The sequence below is a fragment of the Mangifera indica genome, chromosome 8 (assembly GCF_011075055.1).
Source record: "Mangifera indica cultivar Alphonso chromosome 8, CATAS_Mindica_2.1, whole genome shotgun sequence".
Classification (NCBI taxonomy): Eukaryota; Viridiplantae; Streptophyta; class Magnoliopsida; order Sapindales; family Anacardiaceae; genus Mangifera; species Mangifera indica.
Window position 1 is genome coordinate 5,282,488 of NC_058144.1, and position 25,026 is coordinate 5,307,513.

The window sequence follows — 25,026 nt, forward strand, 5'->3', positions numbered from 1 at the left end:
TATCTCGAAAGTTTGGACAACCGATTAGAGGAAGAGATAAAGAGAGAGAAATTTGTCGAAAGGAGAAAAAACTTTGGAAGAGAGAAACTGTCAAAGAGAGAAAAAAACTTTGAAAGTTTGGACAACTGATTAGAGGAAGAGATAGAGAGAGAAAGAGAATTGTCGAAGGGAGAAATAGCTTTGGAAGAGAGAAACTGTCAAATAAAGTATTAGAGGAAACAACCGGAGAATAAAAAATAAACTTTAAGAGAAAATTGTTATTTTTTATGGTTTAAGAGAGAAAATGGGATAAAATTTTAGTTTTTTCAATATTGTTAATTAAATAATGATTTTATCATTGAAACTAATAAATTTAATTATTGGTGGATAATTATTTAAATTTTTAAAAATTAATAAATAATAATTTGAAAAAAAGTGAACCTTTCGCAGTACCTTTGCCATTTTTTAAAAAAAAAAAAATCCAACACTACAATCATTAATACGGCTATTCTATTAGTATTAGTTTGGTAATTTTGATTGCCTGCATTATCCCCGAATTCTAGACTTCTTAGGGTATCATATATTTGATGGGAAGTTTGCAATAACAAGATTAGTAAGGGAAGGAAAAAAAATCCTAATTAATTTTGGTGGTAAGTTTTTTTTTTTCTTTGTTCATAATTATGTTTTGAAAAATGCACTGGGTGGTATTATTGAAATTAAGGAAGCTTGCCTGATTAGCCAATTTTACCAAAATTTGATGTATTATTGAAATTATTAATTCATGCTACTTTATAGTGTTGTTCATCTTTCTGGGGGAACCAGCGGAAAGAAGAAAAAAGAGATAAGAGGCCCAAAATGGACTGAAATGTCTAAAGCCCTCTTCTTCGTCTTCTTCCCAAACCCAGCCCAAAATCACTCGCAGAGGGACACACCTTGCATACTGCTCTCGAAACAAAAACCATACCCAGCGAGAAAGGAAGAAGATTAAACAAAAAAAGGGATTAGAAATTGGAAATACAAAATCAGTTGTGTTATAGATGGACTCGCACCACTTTGTTCTCATCATGCCTTACATTTACAACAACGTGTTGTGTTTTAGGGCAATTTTGTTTGGTTTTTGATTGTTTATTTTGAAAACCCTAGGTGAGAGGGAAGTGTCTCTGGCTTCTCAGGTCCACTCACTGCTGTGCCCTAGCTACAATTTTTGTCATTAAGTTATCAACTCAGGTGATTTTTCTTCTAATTTCGTGTGATTTCAGAAACCCTAGAATCTATTCACGTGCAATTTTGTGCATTTTGGTTAATTCAATGCGTTTAGGGTTTGTTTCGGTGGTCAATGGTTGCGAATTCGTTTGTAGGACGTGTTTTTGATTGAATGGTTGTTAGTTTCAATGCATGCTTCCATTTTTGTAGAGTTTAATGCTAAAATCTTTCTGCATACATGGGGAAACATGTGAGACGCATTTTTCTGGTAAGCAGGTGCTGTTTTACTTTCTTGTGGATATGTTGAAGGTTCCCAATAGATAATTTGGGGAAAATTGTTCGTGGCGGGCATCTTATAGGATTTGCTTCTTATTACCTGCATCTATTCTCTATGCAGTGTATGTACTTGTGCTATCATTTATTTCCATTATTTCACATTACATTCAGTGCTCTTATTTTGTGATTCAAAAATGCATTTCCTTTGTTGAACCTTCACTTTTGAATTTGACTTCTATGTTTAGTAACAGCATTTACTTTGGTGCTTAAGACTTTCCTTGGTTATCAAGTTTTATGTTGTTTTCTAAACTTAGCAATAACCTTCTGGTGGTAACTGTGCTGCCACTGTCCTTTAGTATCTTTATATCAAGGTTGACCACTGGCATGTGTCTTTAGGTTTTTATAGATTGAATGAGAAATAAATTTAAGCTAAATAATGATTAAAAAGAGATGTAGAAATCTTCTGTGCATACTGCAGTAGGACATGTTGCGTAAATAAGGGTAACAAACCTAAAGGTGAAAGGCTCTTAATGTCTTATATTTGATTTTAGATGATTTTTATCTTATTTTTCTCTTCTCTTTTTCTCCTACGATTTATTGCCATGAGATAAAGAAACAAGCATGGGCAATACTTTCTCTTCATTAGAGGTTCCCATCAAATTTTTATTCTTACATAATGAAATTTGGTTATGCAGTTATCAATAGATGTGGCATAGTAATGCAACCTTAATTTTTTTAAGCATACTTCTTTAATACATTGAGTTATCGTTTAGCTAATGTACAGGGTTTTCCAATAGGTTTTCTTCGAAATTTGATAATTATGGATTTAATTTTTCTTTTTATATAATTGATATTGAGGAAGCATTTATGAAGTTTATTTAACACTTTATTAGCTCTTCTTTCTTTTCAAATTTTACTACATGTACCTTTGGATGTGTTTGCTTTGCTTGGAGATGAATACATTTGTCCATGTCAATTCACTCTGGATAGATTAATTGACATGTTGTTGAGTGAATATTTTCATATCTTAAGACACATTTTATTTTTGTTTATAATTTTGCTTTCTTATTGCACTTTACTGGGAATTTAGAATTATGTAATGTGGTGCTCCATGTATTAGGCGCTTTTCACAATGCTTTTAATTCTGATATCCTTTTATGTTTATCAAGTTCCATGCTGTAACTTGTTAGTCAATGTTCTCCTTCCAATTATGTGAACTTCTTTTAAATCATCGATTAAGGAGAGTCAATCCTCAGGGTTGCATTGATGGGTTAGGATCCATACTTTCAATCAAAGAGGGCAAGGGTTCAACTCCTCTTTGGGAGTTTGGGCTTTCCACCTGGGAAAATATAACCATGAGTCTCATGACTATAAAGTTATATGGTTTGGATAGTAACCAGTCTAGAATTCAGTAAATCCATAAGATAGGTGAAGGAATTTTTGTTTATGAAAACTAAAAATACCTAAGTAGGTGGGTGAAAAATATTGTGCTTATGAAACTGCAGACTTTCCAATATTCTATCGCTGAGAAGTTTGTTAGTTGTTGATTTATGGAGATAATTATTTTTATTACTACACTTATTCTTTCTCAAGCCTTCCCTTCATTCTTACAAGACTGTTCTTACAGTTTCTTCTTATTATTCTTTCTTTGGTTCAGGAATTTGTGACCTTTTGGAATTGATGGGAAAGGTGAGCTTGTAGGTATTGACGTAGGGATGCATGGATGTGGATCAGGAGCTGCTATCCTAGTAAATGCTGAGGTTGATTCCATGGGAGGAGTTGTTGACGGTGGAGTAGGTATTGGTGTCAACACCTCTCCACATCGAGCTGCAATTGAGAAGGCTCAAGCAGAGCTTCGGTAACATTGCCATTTGTATTTTTGTTCCTTGTATATATGCTTTATTAATGCATTGTTGTCAAATGTAAAGACAATGAGATTTTTTTTTTTCCATTAACAGCCAGGAGTATGATGTCCGTGAGGAGAGAAGAAGAGAGCTAGAATTTCTTGAGAAAGTATGGCAGTTGGATCTTGGTCTTGCTATTTTGAAATGCTTTATGTAATTGGAAAGTCATATTTATCCAATCAAAGAGGAAAAAAAATTCAGCGCAACATTTTTTTTTGCAGGGTGGCAACCCTTTGGATTTTAAATTTGGGAGTGCAGTGTCAGTTAGTGTCCAGTCAACTTCACTTTCTGATCAGCAGGCAGAACACTTTGTGACCAGGTATATTATTTCTGGCTATTGTGCATGAGCACACACTTGTTTCACGTTATCTAATTGAAGAGCCTAATTCTTATGCCACCATTTTATTGTTCTCACAGTGAAGCAAAAGGTAGTTTTGCATTGACTGCCTCACCTCATGGTGATTCTGTGGAAAGTAGTGGTAGGCCAGGGGTTCCTATTGTTTGTGAACCCAATAGTGCCGATAATCTCTTCTTTTTCGATGGTGAAAATGAGTTACTTGAAGGTGAAAGACATCCTGTACATCCTGTTAAAAAGAATAGTATTGTTCGATCAGAACAGTCTTCCCAGATGGATGGGACTCAGAATGCTAAGGAATCTGAAGATTCTGCTATTTTCCGCCCGTATGCTCGCAGAAACAGGTCTAAAATAAATCGTGACAGTGCTCGATCAAGTTCAAATGATATTGTTCAGAGTCGTGCTGGGAATGGATCTTCTTTTACTATTCGTGAGGGTTCAAGGGATGGAAAGGGATCAACATCTGATTCGAATAACCAGAAGGAGCAGCAAACATTTCCTAGTTCTGGCCCAAAGTCAGTAACTTCCAATGGTGATGTGGTACCTAAGATAGTAACTTTTGATAATCAATTAAATATGGAGTTAGATGGCATGCAGAATCTTGCAGTATCAACAAACCTCAAAATTAGTTTTCCCAAAGATAAGTTGGACGGTACACCTCCCAAAAGCTTGTTAAATGACCAACTTAATCAGTCCACAGAAGTTGATGCTCAGCAGACTCCTAGGGAGGTGGCTGCTGGGGAGCCTAATCATGTTGGAGGAAGGGAAGAGATAGTTTCAGGAGTTGAATGCCTGCATTCTGCTGCCACGGAAAAAGCTGAGAATGAAAGTAGTTCTGGGCAGCGGAATGGGTTTGGTGATCAAGATAGGGATAGGAAATATATACCAAATGATGGCCAAAACAGCACTGCTGTAATTGGTATAAGATTAGGTTCAGAATTATCTTGCACTCAGAAAAGCCTAAACTTAGATGTAAATATTGATAGTGATTCATGGATTAATCCAAAAAATTCTAATGGAAATCCAATGGAACAAATGCCAGTACTGGAAGGGACAACACATTTAGCAGGATGTGAGATGATGGATAAGAATGAGATCAAGATTGTAAACAACAGTGCTGTCATGAATGCTAATCAGAACTCAATGTGTAAAAATCAGAGTGGGAACAATTCCATTGTCAAAGTCGAGGAAGAAGTAAATAAAAGTAGATCAGACTTGAATGATGAGGTAAAAATTACCTCCAATATTGAGGGAGTGCAACAAAATGACCATACCAACACAGATACTGATAAAACCTTGCGTAATGTGTTGGTTACTGATTCCAACTTTGACAAGGAAAACCTCTGCTCCAGTGTATCTCAGAGCATTGTCGATACCTCTATTTGTGAGCTTCCCCAGAATACTTTGACAGGGGGAAATCATGCAGATGCGCCTGATGGGTTAACTGATTCTGGTAACTGTTTAAAGTTGGCAGATAAGGCACATGAAGATTCAATCCTGGAAGAAGCGCGGATTATAGAGGTTGCTTTGTTATCTTTTCATGGACTTGAATCCATTTTCTAAAAGTTAAAACTTGACTATTATTTTACTTTCTATTAGGAAAAGAAAATCTTTATTCCTTTTCTGATCTATGGCCTTCTACTTGTCCTTTTTCCCGTGATCTCAATGCTCTTATGCTCTGATATAATGTTATTAGCAGACTAAGCGGAAGAGGATTGCTGAGTTGTCTGTTGGTACCTGGCCCTCTGAGAGTCGCCAAAAATCTCACTGGGATTTTGTCCTTGAGGAAATGGCATGGTTGGCAAATGATTTTGCACAGGTCTATTATATTGTTTCTTTTCTTGTTTTTTGTTGGTCATTTTTCCTCTGATGCTTTATTTATACTGGGCTGTTACAAGCTGATTTCTATTTCTGTAGTTGTTACCAATGCGGCCTCTGATACCTTTTGGCAAATTTTGCTTTATCTCATTATTTTGTTATAGGAGCGTCTTTGGAAGACGACTGCTGCTGCCCAAATATGTCATCGAGTTGCGTTTACTTCTCGGTTGAGATCTGAAGAACAAAAACATCGTTGGAAGCTCAACAAAGTAGCTCTCACCATGGCAAAGGCTGTCATGCATTTCTGGCATTCAGCTGAGGTGCTGCTAAAGAGTGATGAGCGAGGCATCCAAAAAAACTGCTGGCATGGATCAACAAATGTTGATGGGAATAAATTTTTGGATGAAAAGGTTGAAGAACTTGACCTGGTGGTTAAATGCTTGAATCTCTTTCATATTGACTTTTGATTGATTTATTGATATGGATTATAATAACTTTTTGGCGGACTTAAACATCAAACATTTGGACTTAATTTATAAGCCACAAGAATTTGCTATTGATATATTGTGTGGTTATTAGCAGGAAGTGAGCACAGATTTGGTTCAGTCTCCGAGAAAAGATATTGCAGTTGCCATTCGGGGATATGCAGTAAGATTTTTGAAATACAACAGCTTGTCTGTTCCGTCTCAAGCAGAAGCTCCAGCAACTCCTGATAGAATCTCGGATTTGGGAATTATGGAAGTGTCTTGGGATGACCACCTTACAGAAGTATGAACCTTATCCTTATATGTTGGTTTCATCTGTCTTCAATCACTGGGTTAAGGGTTTCTTGTGAACTATCTTAGATAGGTCTTTTTGACACACCTGCTTGAGGTTCTCTTTGTTACAGCTTCATGTCCTGGAAAAAAATCTTATAAGAGGGTGCTATGCACTTCTTATAAAATCCACTATAATAGGCCCTTTATGGACCTAATTGATCCATTGTTTGGGTTGGGCAAAAGGGGAATGACCTACCAGGTGATCTTGTGGTCTTGGGCCTTATCAAGCCCACCTCTTTTTGAAAACTGATCCACCAACATGGTGGGTTGGTTTGTTTTTCTACTTTAATTAAATTGCTAGTCTGTCCATGTTGTGTTCATTACTGATTGATTTGTGTTGCAGGAAAGTCTCTTCTATGCAGTTTCCTCAGGTGCAATGGAGACTTATAGAAAGTCTATCGAATCTCACTTAGCACAGTGTGAGGTAAATATGTCTGTTAATGTGTCTCTGCATGCATGCTTTGAGTTGGTTCATCCCTTCTGAGCTATGAATAGAATATTTGAAGAACCGAGGAACAATTAAATTCTGCTTTAGAACACAAAGGATTTCAATAAAAGGAGTTGAACAATTAGGAATGAGGTTTACTGATGGAAAGGCAGCTCATGCAATTTTCTAATAAATCTGCCATTGTTTTCCTTTAGTTCTAGAGTATATTGTCCTTCTTTCTACTGTTTAGCAAGATTTTTGAGTTTTTGTAAAGCTCTAACTGATACAGGGGACCCTGATCCACCCTTGTATCTTTTTCTTTATTTATACATCAATACACTAATGCTTCCTATCTTAAAAAATGACTAACCCCTAATTATGATATTTTTTTCATGGCTATTTTATAGAAGTTGATTGCAGCTAGTGCATAATTGGGTTGTTTTGGTGTTTTTATTGATTTATCAAATTAATTTTCCCACAGAAAACTGGCAACATTCAAGAGGAAGTTGACACATCTATGTATGATGCTGTGGCAGGTAATGCCTGGATGTTTTGTTTGGTAAGTTCTTTGTTGATTGAACTTGTGTTTTGGTGTTAATAAGTTCATAGTCAAATACAGAGTTGGGCTATCATGACATTGGATATGATGAGGATGAGGGTGAAACAAGTGCTTATTATTTGTCTGGCGCCTTTGGAGGTACGAATTCATCAAAGTTTTCCCAGAAGAAGAGGAAGAACATGCCTTATGGACATGGCACTGTGGGCTCCGAACAGTCCATATTGATTGGAAACAGGTCTGTTGGTAATCTTAATGCTGGTTCAATTCCAACAAAACGCATGCGCACTGCTTCCAGGCAGAGGGGTATAGGCTCATTTAGTGCTGGAGCTGCTGGGAGTTTACAAATGCCCTCTAAAACAGATGCCTCAAGTGGGGATACTAGTTCTTATCAGGATGACCAAAGTACTTTGCATGGTGGAGCACAGATTCAGAAAAGTGTAGAGGTTGAGTCAACTGGAGACTTTGACAGGCAGTTACCTTATGATTGTGCAGAAACATCAACTAAACCTAAGAAGCCGAAGAAAGCAAAGTATCTGGTGCGTAGGAAGTCTTGTAGATCAGACCCTTTGTTGACATAAATTAGGAAAAAAATATGTTGTTTACCTCAGTCTTTTTCTTTCTTTTCTGCTTGTGTAGTTGCCTCAGTTTTATTTTTGTTAATTCTAATTTTCATAAGTTGCCCGAATTTTATTTGGTTGCAGGGTTCAGCTTATGAGCAGGGTTGGCAGCTTGATTCAACTGCCTGTAGTGAGCAGGTAATTTTCTTCTGCTTTTTGGGTAAAGTTGCTGCATAATGATATATATGTTTTTCTTTTCTTTGTTTTTGTTTCCTTTTCATTGAGTGACTGGCTTCAAACCATTCTACAAAGTTACAGATAAATGCTACAAACTGCATTTGGAACACTTGGTGAGATTCACAACTACCATGTTTTCAAATTCATGAATGAATTGTCCATACCTATGGAATAGAAGAGCCTTTGATGGGAATCAGTTTTCAGAGGGCAAATAATCTCTGGAATTTTGTTGATTCGGCTTTAAACACATAACAGTTCTGGCGTCTTTTTTTTTTTTTTTGGTAGCTAATGAAATCTCTGTAGGGTGGTCATCATTAACTTTGATAGGAGATTACTATAATCTAACTAATGGATTTTTCTTGTTGTATGCCCTCCCTTCCCCTTTGTAAGATTGGTTTGGTTTAGCTTTCAATCCTATGAGCATCAGGTTAACACAAAATTTATAAGTTTGTGAAATGGAGCAGTGTGCTTTTCATGAAAATTTTCGTTTTATTTTCTAAGAACCTGTATGACATGTCTTCGTTTTTTTGGGGGGAGAAAAGGGAGGGGGGCTACTGAAAGTTGTATCCTAACTCTCTTATCTAATTGTCTGTTAAATTCTTTAATGATGTCTTTTTACTTGCAGAGGGAGCATTCCAAGAGGAGATTTCATTTAGATTCCAATGGAAACATTGGTAAGACTCTTTTATTATCCCCTTAGTTTTTACCAATTTATACCTAGTGGTTTTTTCATCTTGATATTATTTTTGTGTCTTCTCTCAAGGATTATACGGACAACATAATGCGAAGAGGCTGAAGATAATGAAACAACCTTTGGATACTACCTTTGACAACATGACACCAATGGGCGGGTTGATCCCTTCTCCTGCCACTTCACAAATGAGTAATATGTCCAACCCAACTAAATTCATTAAATTTATTGGTGGCCGGGATAGGGGGAGGAAAGCCAAAGTTCTCAAGGTATTGCTTGGTGTCAGCCAAATGATCCTTTGCTTAATTATTCCCTCATCTTTTCAAATAATTTATTCTAGGAATATGAGTGTTTAGCCATCTCTGCAGATTTCTGCTGGGCAGCCTGGTTCTGGAAGTCCATGGTCATTATTTGAAGACCAGGTTGCTTTATTTTGATGACAATTTTTTTACTTTTCCTCTTAAACTTATGATCACATATCTTAATGGTGGACTATATTTGTAATTTTTAGGCACTAGTCGTCCTTGTGCATGATATGGGTCCAAATTGGGAGCTTGTTAGTGATGCTATCAACAGTACACTTCAATTTAAGGTGAATATTTATGTTATGGTCCTATTTTACCTATCCTGTCTGTACCGGCTGTCTTAAGGTGCATACTTGGTTAGTGGAGAGAGTGTTGTTCTCTATGTGTCCAGTGCAAAAAAGTTCATTAATGGTTCTTTCATTTCTTGTTTTTCCTTAGTTTTGTGTAAATTTAATTAGTTCTTTTTAAAATGGTGAAGCATCATCATTCTTTCATTATCCCTCTATAGTTGTTTTATTAATTCTTGCTATATGTTTAGTGCATATTCCGCAAGCCTAAAGAATGCAAGGAGCGTCATAAGATTTTAATGGATAGGGGTGCTGGGGATGGGGCTGATAGTGCTGAAGATTCAGGATCTTCTCAGTCTTATCCATCTACGTTGCCCGGCATTCCAAAGGTCAAAATCATTTGATTCCCTCCGGCTCTCTGCTGAATTATTCATTTATTAAATTGTATTTATGTGAGACCGTTGTTCTTTTAAGCTAATCTTGCTGCATTCCTTGGCTTTTTGCTATATGTTATGCAGGGAAGTGCCAGGCAGTTGTTCCAACGTTTACAGGGTCCAATGGAAGAGGATACCGTCAAGTCTCATTTTGAGAAAATTATTATGATCAGAAAGAAGCAGCATTATCGAAAGAGTCAGGTTTGTCATGATCTGATTTGTTTTAGTTTAAATTGTTGAGGTCTAAGCAAGTTACTCGTCTTCAGAAACACCTCTACGTAATGCTTCCATATTGCCCCCTTATTTAATAAAGCCCACTTCATTTTACATCTGAAATTGGAGATGCACCATACGTGTTTTCTTGCTTTGTGGTTACCTGAATCCTTTATGCTGTCATGATATTATAGATATTTTCCCTTTTTCTATTATAAAATGTTCCTGAGTATTTCCGGTATTTGGAAGGACTACTCTTTCTCTTCATAGTTATTTTAGTTTTTCCTAAAATCTGTTCTGGCTAAATCTCATTATTGTCTTTTTGGCCTCCTTTTTTCTTGAACATTTTTGTGATACAGATATCCATTTAGTAGAATATTGTAAGACAGTTCAGGTTGCATCCTCTATGCATAAATGGAAAACAGACAACCGTGCACATATCAGAGGCACAAATTCGAAACTGAAAGCATTCCATGTTTTTTATTTCCTTGTGTTCATCTTGCTTCTTCGAATATTCTCTCACATTGCTTTTCTGTGTATTTGTGTATCATATGAAGAATGATAACCAGGATCTGAGACAAATAGTCGCTGTACATAACTCTCATGTTCTTGCTCTTTCTCAAGTGTGCCCTCATAACCTAAGTGGAGCTGTTCTAACGTAAGTGTTGGCATATTTGTTTGTCTTTTTTACTTCTTTATCCTCATTATTATATGTTTTTTAAGATTTTGTGATTTTCTTCTTTTACTTTGTATTATGCCACTAATTTTATTCTCATTAACTTGATGAAGGCCCCTTGAGCTCTGTGATGTGACTGCATCAAGCACAGATCTTCCTCTTGGGTTTCAAGGTTCTCATGCAAATGGTTTGGCAATGTCAAATCAAGCAGCTGTAGCATCTATGCTTTCTGCTTCTGGGCCTAATACTTCGCTGCAAGGATCACCCAGTATTGTTCTTAGTGGTAACTTGTCATCATCATCTGGTCCTCTCAATCCTTCTATCAGGTTGTATGCCAACATATAGCTAAATTTTGTTGTTATCACCTGCTAATTCTTTTATACTGGCTTCTGATTCATTTGATCTGTTCTCAGGGATGGTAGATATAATGTTCCAAGAACATCTCTGCCACCTGATGAGCAGCAAAGAATGCAACATTACAATCAAATGTTATCAGGTAGGAATATGCAGCAGTCCAACTTATCTGCTTCTGGGGCTCTCTCTGGAGCTGAACGTGGTGTTCGTATGCTTCCTGGTGGAAATGGTATGGGCGTGATGTGTGGGATAAACCGAAGCATGCCAATTACAAGGCCGGGCTTTCAAGGAATGGGTTCGTCACCGATGTTGACTTCTGGGAGTATGCTTTCATCGAGTATGGTGGGGATGCCAAGCCCTGTAAATATGCACTCTGGAGCTGGTCCAGGTCAAGGAAACCCCATCTTGAGACCGCGTGAGGCTATGCATATGATGCGGGTAAGTAATTAGCCACATTCTTCTCACTACTTCTGTTATGGTTGTGTTTCTTATTGTAAAAGTATGTAGAATGAGTCTATGTATAATAAACAGACCCTTATTAATATGCCTACATTTTTTTTTCTTCGGTGAATAATATGCCTACCTTACTCTTACTTTTGAAGGCTTTGAAATATGCCTACCTTTCCTGCTATCACAGATTTTGTGTAATTGCAACTCAATGTTTTGATGGCCTTTATCACTGGCACTAAGTAGTGTCTTTGAACAAGTATAAGGCATTAAAAGAAAGTGAAGGCTGAGAACAAGTGAGTTAAATCGGTAATAAAAAAATAGGGCACCATAAAACCATAGGCTCAATAAAGGATATTGCTCAAGGTTTGGGTGAAGGGAGCAAAAGGTTTCATGCAGCCAATTTCAATAAGTTGGAACTACGGCTAATGGAGTTAGAGTCTCTTGGCTTGTGGTTTGAGGGTCTGTGATTATGATAAATTGTTTGGATGTTCAATATCTAAAGTCTCTATCTATACTTGGGACTAACTGGGCCCACATTTTGATATTCAAAGTGAAATGGGGGAGTTGTTCTGTTTCTTGTCCCAGAGTTCAATTTCTTGATGGTGGAACTAAGAAATTATTACCTTTTGCAATAAGATGGGATAATTGGGTTGAGTTGCTACCCTTCTGAAGACTTGTCATTGACATGTGTCTGAAAACTTAGTACCGTTGCAATGAGATGGGAAATGAGATGGTGGAACTATAAACTTAGTAACTGTTGCAATGAGATGGGTGATTGGGCTGAGCTGTTACCTTTCTGAAATTAGAGTTGTAGCTGTTCATTTGTCTCTGAAATGAGTATTGGGCTATTTTATAAAACCACTTTAGGACGTCCAGATATTGTGATAGCTGTTTATTCATTTTTTTGTCTTGTCTAAATGATTTATAAAGTGTTAGGAGTTGGAACTGGGTTATAACAACCTAATTACGAAAGTCACATCCTACTTTAGCTAAGTATATATTATTACTTCCATCTCATTCCAAATAATCTGCTAGTCATTATCATAAGGAGTATTTGTAATCAACTAGAAGTTAATTGAAAACAAATGCATGCTCATATGTTCAGGTGACTTATGCTCTTAATCAAAACCTGTTAACTGCAGCAATATATCATGTTAGTAACACATGCCATTACGATTGCAATATGATGTTGTCTGCCTTAGGATGCCCAATTAAATTTTGTTTTTTAGGCGACTATATACTGAGTTTACCATTAAATCTCGTAAAAATGTTTTATATATAAATATGAGACAGCTAGTTGATGCTGAAGGTTCTATATTGCATGGCAGTTTATGCCAAATACAAAAAAAGGAAAAAAAAGTTCTTTGAAAATTGAAGAAAGTGTTTGCCGTTCACACTAATGTGAGGAAAGTCTGTGATCATATAGTTGTGATCTATTGATTTTTGAGTAGAGTTGGAAATTTTTGTTATGATGTATTTGTTCATGAATGTATTAAACAAATTGTAGTATGTTAGTGAGTCTACTTTTGACTTATGTATAGACAATTAGATAACTACGTGCGTGATAATAGCTTCAAATCTATCTCAGGAGTCAAGCTTCATGCAACCACCTAACAGGGCTAATAATATTAAGTTGTTTGGCATGCATGGGCTGTACTATGATGCTTGGTTTGCCTGTACTACTCACATTGCTTTTTAATTACAAGTGATAGAGAATCTGTCTCAAAATCTGAGTTTGATATAATTTTCCTTTGTTAAATTTTGCTTGATAATTTTATGACATGTTGAAAATCACTAGGGTCTGATGTAATGACCTGCTGACTTGAAACATGTTTGGAGACTTGTTTAGTTTAAATAGCATTTGGAAGTTAAACAGTGATATGGTTATGCATTTGTTTAGCATTGATTTAAACAATTTCACCTAGTCTTGTAAGTTTAAGACTTTGCTTTATTGCGGAAGGTGGTAAAATTGGCATTTGCACTGTTTTACTGGTTGAAATGAAACTTGGAATTTAAAATGTACACTGATTTTATTTTTTGCTTTATAATGCCCTTGTTTTTTATACAAATATTGCGGTGATAGCCTGGTCACAATCCGGATCATCAAAGGCAACTGATGGTACCAGAGCTCCGGATGCAGGTTACACAAGGAAATGGTCAAGGGCTTCCTGCTTTCAATGGGTTGAGTTCTTCTTTCTCTAATCAGACTACACCTCCGGCGGTTCAGTCATATCCAGGCCATCCCCAGCAGCAGCATCCAGTGACCCCACAGCCATCCCATGGGCTAAGCAATCATCTTCAGGGTGCGAATCATGCTGCAGGATCACAGCAGCAAGCCTATGCAATCCAGCTTGCTAAAGAAAGGCATTTTCAGCAGCGCTATTTGCAGCAGCAACAACAGCAACAGCAACAGCAGTTTGCTGCTTCAGGTGCTTTGATGCCCCATGTCCAACCACAGGCTCAACTTCCCATATCATCTTCTCTGCAAAGTAATTCCCAGATTCAATCGCAAAACTCATCGCAGCCTGTAACTTTGCCCCCCCTGACAACATCTTCCCCAATGACACCGACATCAATGCAACACCAGCAGAAGCAACATTTACCTTCTCATGGGGTGAGCCGCAATCCTCAATCTGGTGCCAGTGGTTTAAACAATCAGATGGGTAAGCAACGACAACGACAGCCACCACAGCAGCAGTTTCAACAACCTGGCAGGCACCATCCTCAACAGCGACAGCATGCACAATCTCAACAGCAGGCTAAACTTTTAAAGGGAATTGGAAGAGGGAATATGGTGATGCACCAGAACCTTACTGTTGATCCATCTCACCTAAATGGCTTGACTGGGGCTCCAGTTAACCAAGCTACTGAGAAAGGAGAGCAGATCATGCAGTTAATGCAAGGTCAAGGTTTGTGTTCTGGGTCCAGCTTGAACCCTGTTCAACCATCAAAACCATTAGTTGCTTCACAAGGCTCTAATCACTCACAGCCACAGCAGAAGCTATATTCTGGTCCAACCACCCCTTCATCAAAGCAACTCCAGCAGATGACTTCTCATTCTGATAATAGCCCTCAAGGCCAGGTTCAGTCCATCCCTTCTGGACATACACTATCAGCTACGCATCAAACTGTTTCGCCAGCAGTTATGGCTTCTAATCATCAGCATCTGCAGCTACAGCCACAGCTACAACAAAAGCAGGTTAACCTAACTCAAGCGCAAGCAACTGCTCAGAGAATGCTTCAACAGAATCGTCAACTGAATTCTGATCCACGAAGCAAGTCTCAAATTGATCAATGTCTACCTGACCAGCAGCCTGTGAACAATGCTTCAATGATGGGTACCAGTACAGTGACAGCAATGCCTCAGGTCTGTCTTAATTCAACTAACGTTGTGCCAGTTTCTTCTTCTGCTGTTTCTTCTCATTGGAAATCATCGGAACCAGTTTATGATTCTGGTGTGCTGAATATGGCCAATCAAGTGGGTTCCATTGGGAGCCCACCTCTTACTAATTCAGCTGGGAGTGATGCAGTATCATCTATTAGCCAAGGTTTAGGACAGAGGCAGTTATCAGGCAGCTTGCCACCTCATGGGCATAATGCTGGGACACAATGGCAGCGCCAATCTCATCTACAACAGTCCCCTATACTGCCAACTACATCGCAACAACACTGCCATTCACATGATCAGCAAGTTATGCAACAAGATCAGCAGCAGTTACTTCAACAACAGCTCCCACTACAGCAATCTCAGCAGCAGACACAGCATCTGCAGGCAGCACAAGGCAGTTTGTATATCAGATCCACTAACTCAAAATTGGAATGAAAGAGTCTGTAAATTGGGCAGTTGTGAGAGCAGCAGTTGGTCCCTGCAAGGGTTGGGTTTGCATGCCTTTGTAACAGCGGTGTACAGGTAATTCTTTAATCTGGATGGGTTGATCTTAGTAAACCTTCAACTTTGGCCTGACATGGATATAAAACATGGAATAGCATGCACATGACATAGAATTATGGCATTATGAGGCAAATCTTTTGAAGCCTGCTTTAAGTTAGAAATTATTGACAGAATTTATGCTAATTATCTCACAAATCTTATGTTGCGTGCTTTAGTCATCGTGGGCATGCTCAGTATGCCAGAAAATGCATGTCAATATTGACATCTAGGTTTCCTCACCTCAAATTGAATCTTTCAAATTGAGAAGACTAGAAATTGGATTTGTTTCCATATTCTTGACCATGTCAATGTTACTATCAGTTACGATTTTGTTGAGGACCTACTATGTCTTTGTCTAATTGTGTGAAATTACATAATAGATTTTTGTGTTATATGCAGATGAAGCTGGTTATTTTTTTGGGCAATGCAAAACCCAAAATAGGAGATTGTCTTCTGCCGGATCTGTCAAAAGGTCAAAGAAGAGATGTTAGCAGGCTAATTCTTTTTTTCATCCTCTCCTCTTCTTTCTCTGTTAATGTTTTTCTGTAATTTTGGGAATTATGTAAATTACCACTGGTTTAGAGCCTAGGGAAGGTAGAGACGAATATAGAGGTATTTGTACAGGGGTCTCTTTTGCCCTTTCGTTCTTTTCCCCCATTTTCCCGGGTGGGCCGTATTCGTTTTTGCCCCAGTAGAGTAGTGAATGTGAATGTATTAATACCTTATCAGATTTAGTGGGTAGCAAGCAATCATGATGTCATACGGGCAAATGCCTTCGCAAAATTTGTGAATATAAGGTCTCTGGTCAGTGGTATTAGAATTAGAATGATCAGCAAGCTTGTGTCGCTGCCATGGGCACTGGCCTCTTTTATTGCAACTAACAACCTCTTAAAATGAAAGCTCTTTTATTTTCTTCTTGTATATTGAAAATGCCCGCCATATAACTTCTAAGGCAGGTATGTAAATATATATTATCTAATAATAACGAATTGGTATTTTAAATACCATAGAAATTACAGAAAATTAACGAAAGGAAACAGGCAGTAATCGATGGGTTAAGCAGTTTTGAATCTTTTGGACAAGTGATTAACATTTTGCGCCATTGAGATATCCCACAAGCCTAAGGAATTTCCAATTGCATGCAGTAAATTTGTCCCTGATTCTTTTTCATTTTACGTTCGTAGTTGTGGTTGTTTTCTTGTCGATTATACTTGTAATAATGTTTGGATATTGAGTCAAGTGTTCTGAAACTAGAGATATTGGGAATAATAATAGATAGGCTTGGAGATGGAATTCAAGGTACAAGATTTACACAACATTTTTTTAGATGGATTATCTGACAAATCTCAACTACTAAAAAAAATCATTATAATTTGTCGCTGCTTAGGCACTACTAACAGTGACATAACTATCATGGTGTTATCATTAACAATTTAATATTGCTTTAAGTTTCTGCCAAATAATTAAGAAAATAAAATCTAGATAAAGGCAAAGAAGAGACTATAAATTCAATTCAATAGGTGGTCAGTCTTAGGCTTCTTGTTAGCTCCAAAAGTGGTCTCAATAAATATCAACAATCTTCCTCTGTGAATCTTCGCTTATTCTCCATCTCCACTCTCTTCTTCTCAAATTCCCTCGTAAATTCAATCTTCCCCTTATTCTTCTTATTCAACTCTCTCCTCCATCCCCTCAAAAACCTCTCTGCAAATTCTCTTATTTCCTCAGCCAATCTCACTCCAAACACCTGATCATCCCACATCCCATCTATGCAACCAATATTCCCTGACTTAATAACAAAAATATCATCCTCTTATTCTTCTTCTTGTTCAATTTCTACGGGAGGGAGTGCAGAGATAGGCAAAGGATCATTTAGCAAGCAGTCCATGAAGTGAAACAAATTCCAAGAAGAAGAGACTCGGGCGCGTTGTTTTTCGGTACGGTAGCGTTTTCGGAGCTTTTCGATCTTGTGACGGCACTGAGTACCGGATTTTACGGATGGGCTAGAGTTGTCGTAGCCGCAACGTACGGCGACTTCTTCCCAGTGGGTAGCTCTGAGGGGGTTCGCTCTAAAGAATATATTTATCTTGGTAGGCTTCAATGAGGTGGAGAGTCTCTTGGTTCGTTCAGGGAATTGGTTGAGGTTTCTTCTTTGGCGGTGGTGATGATGAAGCTGCGTGAGTAACCACTCTCAACACAAATTTCAAATACTGTATGGGTTGGGTAAGGTGGGGTTTAGGTTTCTTTCTTCTTTCTTCTACAAGTAGTGGTTTTGTTGAGTTAGGTAGTTTTTAAAACTCCCATGTACCACTTCTTCTTTTTTTTTTTTAAATTTTATAAATAATAACTATAACTAGTAACTTTACAACATAAAAATGTGACCATAGCCCAAATTTTAATAGAAAAAATTAGTTGTCACTAATTGACTAAAATTTGGCCTGTGAGAAAAACCAAACCATAGAGTAAGAAAAGAGAAGAGAGACTATCAAGAGTGCTACAGATATATCTACAATATTATAAACAAGTCTCTCGCTCACCGCCAAATTTATCTCCAAGAGCTGTGTTATGAGCCCCTAAAAAACAAACACTCTGTTACTTGGTTGTCCAATTGAAAGAACCTACAATTAAGAAACATAAATCAGTTATTGCCACAGAGAGAGAGAGAGAGAGAGAGAGAGAGAGAGAGAGAGAGAGAGAGAGCAAGGGCAAAATAATTTACAACTTAAGAACAGACTCACCTAGAATGATGACTACCTAAGTTGATAAGTTTGTCCAAAATTTGGCAGTGACTGCATTTGTTGAATGTCTGGGCCACTTCAAAATAGGAACTCTCATCTTGGTGGGGTATAAGATCTGTAGTTTCTTGGCCAACATGCGTTTGTATCCTGCAATTAAAACCCGACACAATATTGTGCTTATTGTCTTACAAAGTAAACCACAACACGTATATTAACCCTATTTTTTCTTAAAAACAGGTAACCTATTTTTCTTATTGTACAAAAATTTTGTTGTCCTCCACTTTGGCTCCCCATGACAATCGACTTGAAAATTAGAGGTCAAAGAATTTAGATATAGCTACTTTGTTCAGGTTAATTGAATAAAGGCCAAAAGACTATTTTTCACCAAAGTATCCTCTTATGTTAAGCTCCTATTTTTTAACTTTGAAAATTTTATTTACCGGTTAAAGTTAACAAAACTGTAACCCTTTAAAATTTTATTTCTTTTTTCTCCTCTAAGCTTTAAAAACTAATAATTTCCCCTATAGGTCAAGTTTTAAAAAATTACATTCCCTTTTAGGGTTTAGTTTCCAAACTCCAATAGTATCTCATTTCTCTTCCTCTGGTAGTCGTTCCCTCACCATCTCTCTCTCCAATCAACAATCCTAAATCCAACAAGAGACGAGAGATCTCGTCTTTGTCATCTTCCCCGACGAAGACGAGAGTCTCGTCTTTGTCAAGGAAGATGAATAGCTTCGTCTTCTCGATGAAGCTAAGAGCCATTTCTGATGTCAATCAACGCCATCCAAGCTTCCAAACAAGAGAAGCTTGGCTGTCAGAGGGAGAGGAGACATCGAGAGATATTCGTTGTTGGTGATGGGGTCAGATTTGACATTGAAGATCTAGAAACTAAACCCTAAGGGAGAAATGTTATTTTTTAAAACTTGTGTTAGGGAAAAACTTTTAGTTTTTAAGGTTTTGGGAGGGGGGGGGGGGGGGGGGGGAGGGAAAAATAGACTAAATTTTAGTTTATTTTAATATTACAGATAAAATGATGATTTTATCATTAAAATTGTTAATTTTAACCACTCATGAGTGGATGTTTGAGATTTTCAAAGTTAAGAGGTGAAAATTTGATATAAAAAGATATTTTGGGTGGGAATAAGTCCTTTGGCCTTGAATAAATGTAAACCTAGATTGCATCCATCAATGGTATACATACGTCTACTACTGCCTCTGTGTCAAGCATCACCTTCATGATGGTAAACATGCTTATCTACCCTTTTTTATTTTGACTAAAAGAGTTTGAAGAAATTAAGCATTCCTTAAGTTAATACACAATTATGCCTTCAGGAATTTCATAACCAAAAAATAAAATCTTGTCTACATAGATCTATTCACAGCACTCAAGGTAATGACCTAGAGGCATTAGACTACAGAAATAAGTTTTCTGATCGTAACTGCTATTGCTGAAATAACCCATAGTTAAACATATGCTCCTGAGAAGTTACACAGAAACTAAGAACTTACAGGCAAGCTGCTTTCCTTTAAATTTTCCAATGACTCAGCAATCTCCAGTTGTTTTGATGCAGTAGCAAGCAGTGCCTATTGAAATGAAGAATGGTTTTTATCACAAAGTAGAATAAAGACATCAATTGATTCCTGTGAGCTCCATAAACATCTGAATATAATCAGCACCGTGCAAGAACTTACTCTTTTTGTCTTCTGTAAATCTTGTTCAATGGATTTAATGCGACTCATTGATTCAAGAAGCATGTCTTCTTTCTCTGCAGGAATGTTTTTAGGTTTGTCAAGTAAGTGACCTAATAGTGCTTCTAAACGCTGCAGCCTCTCCCAGCATGGATGGAATGATTTCTCCTCAACTGTCTGAGGAACATTTCTCTCTTGAGACATTGACAGTGGTATCTGGGATTCCGTCCGATTTTCTAGTGGTTTATTTGCATGTAGCAACATAAAAAGTTTTCTCAATCCTGGAAGTAGAAGATATATACATGCTAACAAATTGAGTACAAAGCGAACCACTAGGCTTGTTACATGGGGAATGAGCCTCTTTCGTGGCCTTCTTGGATTATCTTCAATGGTTAAATCATCTGCCAGAAGCAAAAATTTTGGTACATGTAAAATCTTGTCCATAGCAGCAAAAATGAAATTACAAAATCCATAGAGAAGCACCAAAATGGAAGACACAGAAAAAAATGTATTGAATATGTAACTTATATAATAATGTAAAAATAGCAAGAAGTCTTATGGTAAAATCTTGAGGATTCACAATTCACTTCTAAAGCAAAGTAAAAAATTCGTGGATCAATTTGAAGAAGAATAAAAGCACAAGATTGGGCAAAAAAATGTATGATCACATCAAGCACCTAGCAACATCAAAACTGTAGGCACAACACAACTAAAACACTTTATTCACTGTATAAAGGGAAACCTCACTGACAGGCCCAGCTTAAATCCTGGCCAAACATTGATGAGCAAAAAAGTGTATGCTTCTATACACGGATATGGTAGGGTATAGAAGCACTGTTGGATATAATATTTTTGTTTTGCTTTAACTTGACCCTAATTGCCTCATCAACCACACCAAAAATTCAATTAAACATGTTAACAATAAATTGCGTCATCTGAATAAACAAACGACATTCGCACAATATATGTATGTAAATAACCTACTTGTTGATGTAGCACCATCCGCTCCTGTGGCATCAACTGGTTCAACCACACTGCAGATAGAATTAGGACCATTCATTCTTCCCTGAGAATCATGTTGCAAAGTAAGAATTATATAAAATAATTTAATGTTTTTACAGCTTACAAGATAAACTAAAAAGTGTCACATATTGATATAGTCAGCATGCCGATGAATATATCTATTCCATGATCCACGAAAGAAAAGAACCAAAAAGAACAAAATTAACGAGACTTACAGAATCCTTCAAATATCCTCTGTTCCTGTATACGATTCTTTTTTATTGACCCAGTTTACAAGTAAAATAATATTATAGTAAAGGGAAAGATAGGCCCCACATTTATGAGAAGATTTTTAGGTCAGAGTCAAACATTATGATGAAAAGCAGATATTGATAAGATAAAATGTACTTTTAACAAGAATGCAGAAAGATAAAAAATAAAGGAAACCAGAATAAAAAAGAATAACATGTGCTCGACACTAACTTTGTTATGAAGTGGCACCGACTGTATGAAGCCTGAAGTATTTGGGCTTGAAACTACAATCGGATCTATAGGAGATATTTCACTATCTGCAATCTGCATCAAGAAAGTAATTACAAAATGCAAGGTTAAGATCATGTTAGAAGTTATTGAGGTTGACTAATCAGCAGCATACCTTAGAGGTGAATAATTTGAGTTCTAAATCATCGCTATCAGAAAAACTCATTGTCTTCCTCAAGGACATAGCATGACTAGCCTGTAACAGCTACAAATAGAAGACGCACGAGCTATAAGTTTTTTAGACATAAAAAGAGAAAATTTTCTAAGTACAGCTTAGGTTCTTACTTTATTAATTCCTGGATCATTCCAAGGTCCCTTATCAGATCTAAGGCAACCACCTTCATTTGGACATGAACAGGTTCCACCAAGAAAATCTGGCAATTGGCTGTTTTCAAAGAAATTTTTTAAAAATTTTTTGAGGAGGATCACTGAAAAACTTTGGCAGTAAAAACATATGGCAGCGGTAGCAATTAAAAAATCCCAACCTTGAGTCTATGAACTCCAACAGTTTATTATGAAATCTGTTGCCTAAGACCTGTAAGATTGGCAAGACCATGTCAGATTAATTCCTACAATATTAAAAACGAACAAATAAATATATTGCTTACATGAATCTTTGCAGTTGTTTTCGGGTCCAGAAAGGTTTTGGCTGTACTCCAAAGCAGTTTGAATCCACTGCCAGCATTAACAATAAACATCTGGTGTAATGTCTGTTGTGAATGAGAATGAACCAATGTCAGCAACAATCGCTAAATTTAAGGGCCGAAATTTAAATGCATTACTTTAGTATAACAATAAAGCTACCTCAGGATAGTTGTCACCATCAATTTTCTGTATGCGCATTACAAGATCATGTGCAACCTTGCCAAAACTCATCCAGTTCTGCATGATCAGTAAAAAAATATGAAACAATAATGTAATAAGATGACTGACAGAACCAAAAAAATAAAAAACTGGAGTAGGCTCAGAAATTACCAATCCCTGGACATCCAGTATGGTTATTGTAGTGTCTATGTGCCTCTTGGCAGCAATAGAACATGCTGGGAACTTCTTGGCAAATGTCTTCTCGAACCCCTGAACATGATATTTTAAAAACCTTTCCACTATGGTGACATTCATAAGCTTGCTAGGTTCAGCTTTGCCAAGTCTCTCAATATAAACAGGTCGACCCTCTTTATCTACACCATGGTAACCATGAGGATAATAACGCTGGACTTCTTCAAATTCATCATAGACAAAATCCTGGAAAGGCATCATGTTGTTCAAGCCATTAAAAAAACAAAAAATCAAGGTAAATTAAAATTCTGACACAAATAATAGCCCAAGACAGATATTTAAACAACCATCACTTATTTGAAATCTGACTGAAATGCATAAATCAGTTTCCTGTTCTTACGTCAGCAAAGGCTTAGTATCCCTCAATTCATTGTCCAATAATTCTTCCAATGACTCTTGGAGAATGCAGTCCTGCTTATCAGCATTAAGAAAATGACACCACGATAACTATTTACCTGTAAGATAGAATCAGCTCCAAACTCTTTCCTCCAATTGAGCATGTCCGCCCACATCTGTACAGTTTTGTCAATGTCAAACTTCCTTGCCTTCAAGAATCTGCGACAAGAAATCCCAGTTTTCTGCATTTTATTAGAATAAGATTAAAGAAACCAAGGAGCAAAATCTCAAAAGAACTAGTAGCAAATTGAATGTTTGTATAATCGACTATGGCTGGACTCTAAAAATGTACCAAAATTTCCATTCTTTGTCCATTGAATTTATATTAATTATTATAGTATTTCGTACATATTACTAGACAGACAATTAAATTGGGAAATCATAATCCTCTAAGCATTTTGATAACTCCGTCAAAATCATTGCAAAAGTGAGAAAGCAGAGATCTGATCGTCTCATGTTCGCGACTGGCTATTAAAAATTAACGATCAAAATACCTCAACATGGTGTGGTAATCATCGTGGCGAGGTGGAAGAAGATCATTGGCAATCAATGCCTGGCGGAAGGCATTAACTGCCTTTTCTTCCTCCGCATCTCTCACATCTTCAATCGAAATCGAAGCATATTGGGAATCGGAAACACGCTTGCTGCCGCGTTTTCTCAGACTGTGTGTCAGTCTTGTTGATGCACTCATTGCTTTCTTCCTCAGATATCTGCTCTGACTTCTCCGTTTCTCGTCTTCGGATGTCTCAACATCTGGCAGGCCTTTATACCTCTCACCTTCTTCAATCAAAATTACGTCTGCAAAACAGGAAACATTTTTATCACATATTAATAATAACCAAAAATGCAATGTTAGATTCAATGTGTTTTACCTTGCATTGCCACAAAAATTTGGAATTATCTGAGTCCAATTTGACTCTGCACCAAAGGCAAGTAAATCAGAGAAATTTCAGTAACAAAGTATGAAAGTCGCAGAGATCATCTAGATCTTGAAGAATCCTGGCTAGCAAAAGTCGCAGTTTATACGAAACAACGAAATTTTCCAAAACTCTTGATGCAAACCTGTAGAAAACGACAAGATTTCGCATAATTGCCGAAGAACATCAACCAGAATCAATCAGAAAAAAAAAAAAAAACAACAACAAACACAATTTAAACAGCCTTCAATCATCAACCAAATCATTATACCTCGGATCAACCGACATTCACGGGTTCAGCTCTTCAGCTTCACGATTAAAAAATGCTTTATAAGTATTTATATATATTCTTACGAAGGATTTGCTTTTCAAATGACGATCTCTAACTTTACGCTAAAAGAATAATGTTAATGCGTAAATGGAAGCAGGGAGGTAGCTTTCAGGTCGAGAAACGGTGAGAGCGAAAAGGAAAGGAAGCGTGAAGCGGGCGCATTGTGTGGGGAGGTCCGTCAGGAGCTATAGATGACGGCGGCAGTTTGAGCTGTTTGTTTGTTGGTCTGGCGGGTTTTGGAATCTCGATCAAGTTGCCGCTTCGAAACGGATCGTAGAGGCAAAGGAGTAAATACTATATAGCTATTAGTAATTTAGCGGTGTAGTTGGTATTTGTCACACGTTAAGCGTACGCAATCAACTAACAAATTCAATTTCTTTTAATCAGTTAACCTTTTGCATTTATATTATTTTATTTACTGTTAATTATTCATTAAATAAAAATTAGTTAATGTTAGATGGTTTTAATATATAATTATATTTATTCATAAAATAAATAAATAAATATTTTTTAATGTAAAAATTGCAAATAATTTTAATTCTCAAGTCAAAGGTTTTAATTCTTAATATAGTAAATAAATAATAAGTTTGAAATAAAATAATTTTAACAAATTTGTCACGGCAATATTCTTAATTGCAGAGGATGAGAAAACGAGAATAGTCTCATGTTACCATTAATAAGTGACCACTGTATCACAATTACCTTATTACTAATACTAGTGCTTATTCATGTTAAGTTAATCTTATTATATATATATTTCACTTTTGCTTATTACTGTTGGTAAACATTTGACTTTCATTATATTAAATAAATTAAAATTTCTTAAACATAATAAAAATTTAAATTTAAGTCAAAATTTTATAAATGTGATAAAAACTTAAAACTC

General features: G+C 36.7%; 2 protein-coding genes across 13 annotated transcripts; one reads left to right on the forward strand and one right to left on the reverse strand.

The window, feature by feature from the left end:
- The first annotated feature begins 806 nt into the window (after window positions 1-806).
- LOC123224531 (chromatin modification-related protein EAF1 B-like) lies at window positions 807-16,395 on the forward strand. Of its 9 annotated transcripts, XM_044648238.1 has the most exons (24): window positions 810-1,206; window positions 1,459-1,580; window positions 3,116-3,316; window positions 3,417-3,471; window positions 3,584-3,681; window positions 3,780-5,238; window positions 5,414-5,536; window positions 5,700-5,963; window positions 6,115-6,303; window positions 6,697-6,777; window positions 7,262-7,316; window positions 7,400-7,875; window positions 8,041-8,094; window positions 8,759-8,807; window positions 8,897-9,093; window positions 9,193-9,246; window positions 9,336-9,416; window positions 9,668-9,805; window positions 9,935-10,051; window positions 10,621-10,721; window positions 10,853-11,065; window positions 11,153-11,531; window positions 13,627-15,453; window positions 15,874-16,395. In XM_044648238.1, the coding sequence occupies exons 3-23, from the start codon at window positions 3,174-3,176 to the stop codon at window positions 15,364-15,366; spliced, it is 6,066 nt and encodes a 2,021-aa protein (XP_044504173.1). In that variant the 5' UTR covers window positions 810-1,206; window positions 1,459-1,580; window positions 3,116-3,173; the 3' UTR covers window positions 15,367-15,453; window positions 15,874-16,395. The 9 variants fall into 9 exon arrangements, with proteins under 9 accessions (XP_044504180.1, XP_044504179.1, XP_044504173.1 ...); XM_044648245.1 differs by lacking the exons at window positions 1,459-1,580; window positions 15,874-16,395 and having other exon boundaries at window positions 807-1,206; window positions 13,627-14,910; window positions 15,074-15,232; XM_044648244.1 differs by lacking the exon at window positions 1,459-1,580 and having other exon boundaries at window positions 809-1,206; window positions 13,684-15,453.
- A 1,437-nt stretch (window positions 16,396-17,832) lies between these two features.
- LOC123224081 (phosphatidylinositol/phosphatidylcholine transfer protein SFH9-like) lies at window positions 17,833-24,436 on the reverse strand. Of its 4 annotated transcripts, none has more exons than XM_044647605.1 (16): window positions 24,081-24,436; window positions 23,765-23,810; window positions 23,387-23,690; window positions 22,952-23,051; window positions 22,416-22,682; window positions 22,245-22,322; window positions 22,049-22,150; window positions 21,926-21,975; window positions 21,726-21,825; window positions 21,556-21,645; window positions 21,384-21,476; window positions 20,883-20,964; window positions 19,902-20,299; window positions 19,719-19,793; window positions 18,210-18,356; window positions 17,833-18,089 (listed from the first exon to the last, which is right to left on the reverse strand). In XM_044647605.1, exons 2-15 carry the CDS (start codon window positions 23,769-23,771, stop codon window positions 18,303-18,305), a joined length of 1,800 nt encoding a protein of 599 aa, XP_044503540.1. In that variant the 5' UTR covers window positions 23,772-23,810; window positions 24,081-24,436; the 3' UTR covers window positions 17,833-18,089; window positions 18,210-18,302. The 4 variants fall into 4 exon arrangements, with proteins under 4 accessions (XP_044503540.1, XP_044503541.1, XP_044503539.1 ...); XM_044647606.1 differs by having other exon boundaries at window positions 17,833-18,044; window positions 23,765-23,954; XM_044647604.1 differs by having other exon boundaries at window positions 23,765-23,954.
- Between the last annotated feature and the right edge of the window lie 590 nt (window positions 24,437-25,026).

What these genes read in the sequence shown, in the direction of transcription:
- LOC123224531 (XM_044648238.1), top strand. Translation starts at nt 3,174, where the DNA reads ATGCATGGATGTGGATCAGGAGCTGCTATCCTAGTAAATGCTGAGGTT. An exon ending in GGTCATTATTTGAAGACCAG is followed by an intron (nt 9,247 to 9,335) that starts GTTGCTTTATTT and finishes TGTAATTTTTAG; the next exon opens with GCACTAGTCGTCCTTGTGCA. An exon ending in CCTCTCAATCCTTCTATCAG is followed by an intron (nt 11,066 to 11,152) that starts GTTGTATGCCAA and finishes ATCTGTTCTCAG; the next exon opens with GGATGGTAGATATAATGTTC.
- LOC123224081 (XM_044647605.1), bottom strand. An exon ending in GAGCTGATTCTATCTTACAG is followed by an intron (nt 22,683 to 22,951) that starts GTAAATAGTTAT and finishes ATGCCTTTCCAG; the next exon opens with GATTTTGTCTATGATGAATT. An exon ending in TAAAGGAAAGCAGCTTGCCT is followed by an intron (nt 18,357 to 19,718) that starts GTAAGTTCTTAG and finishes TTTTAATTGCAG; the next exon opens with GATACAAACGCATGTTGGCC.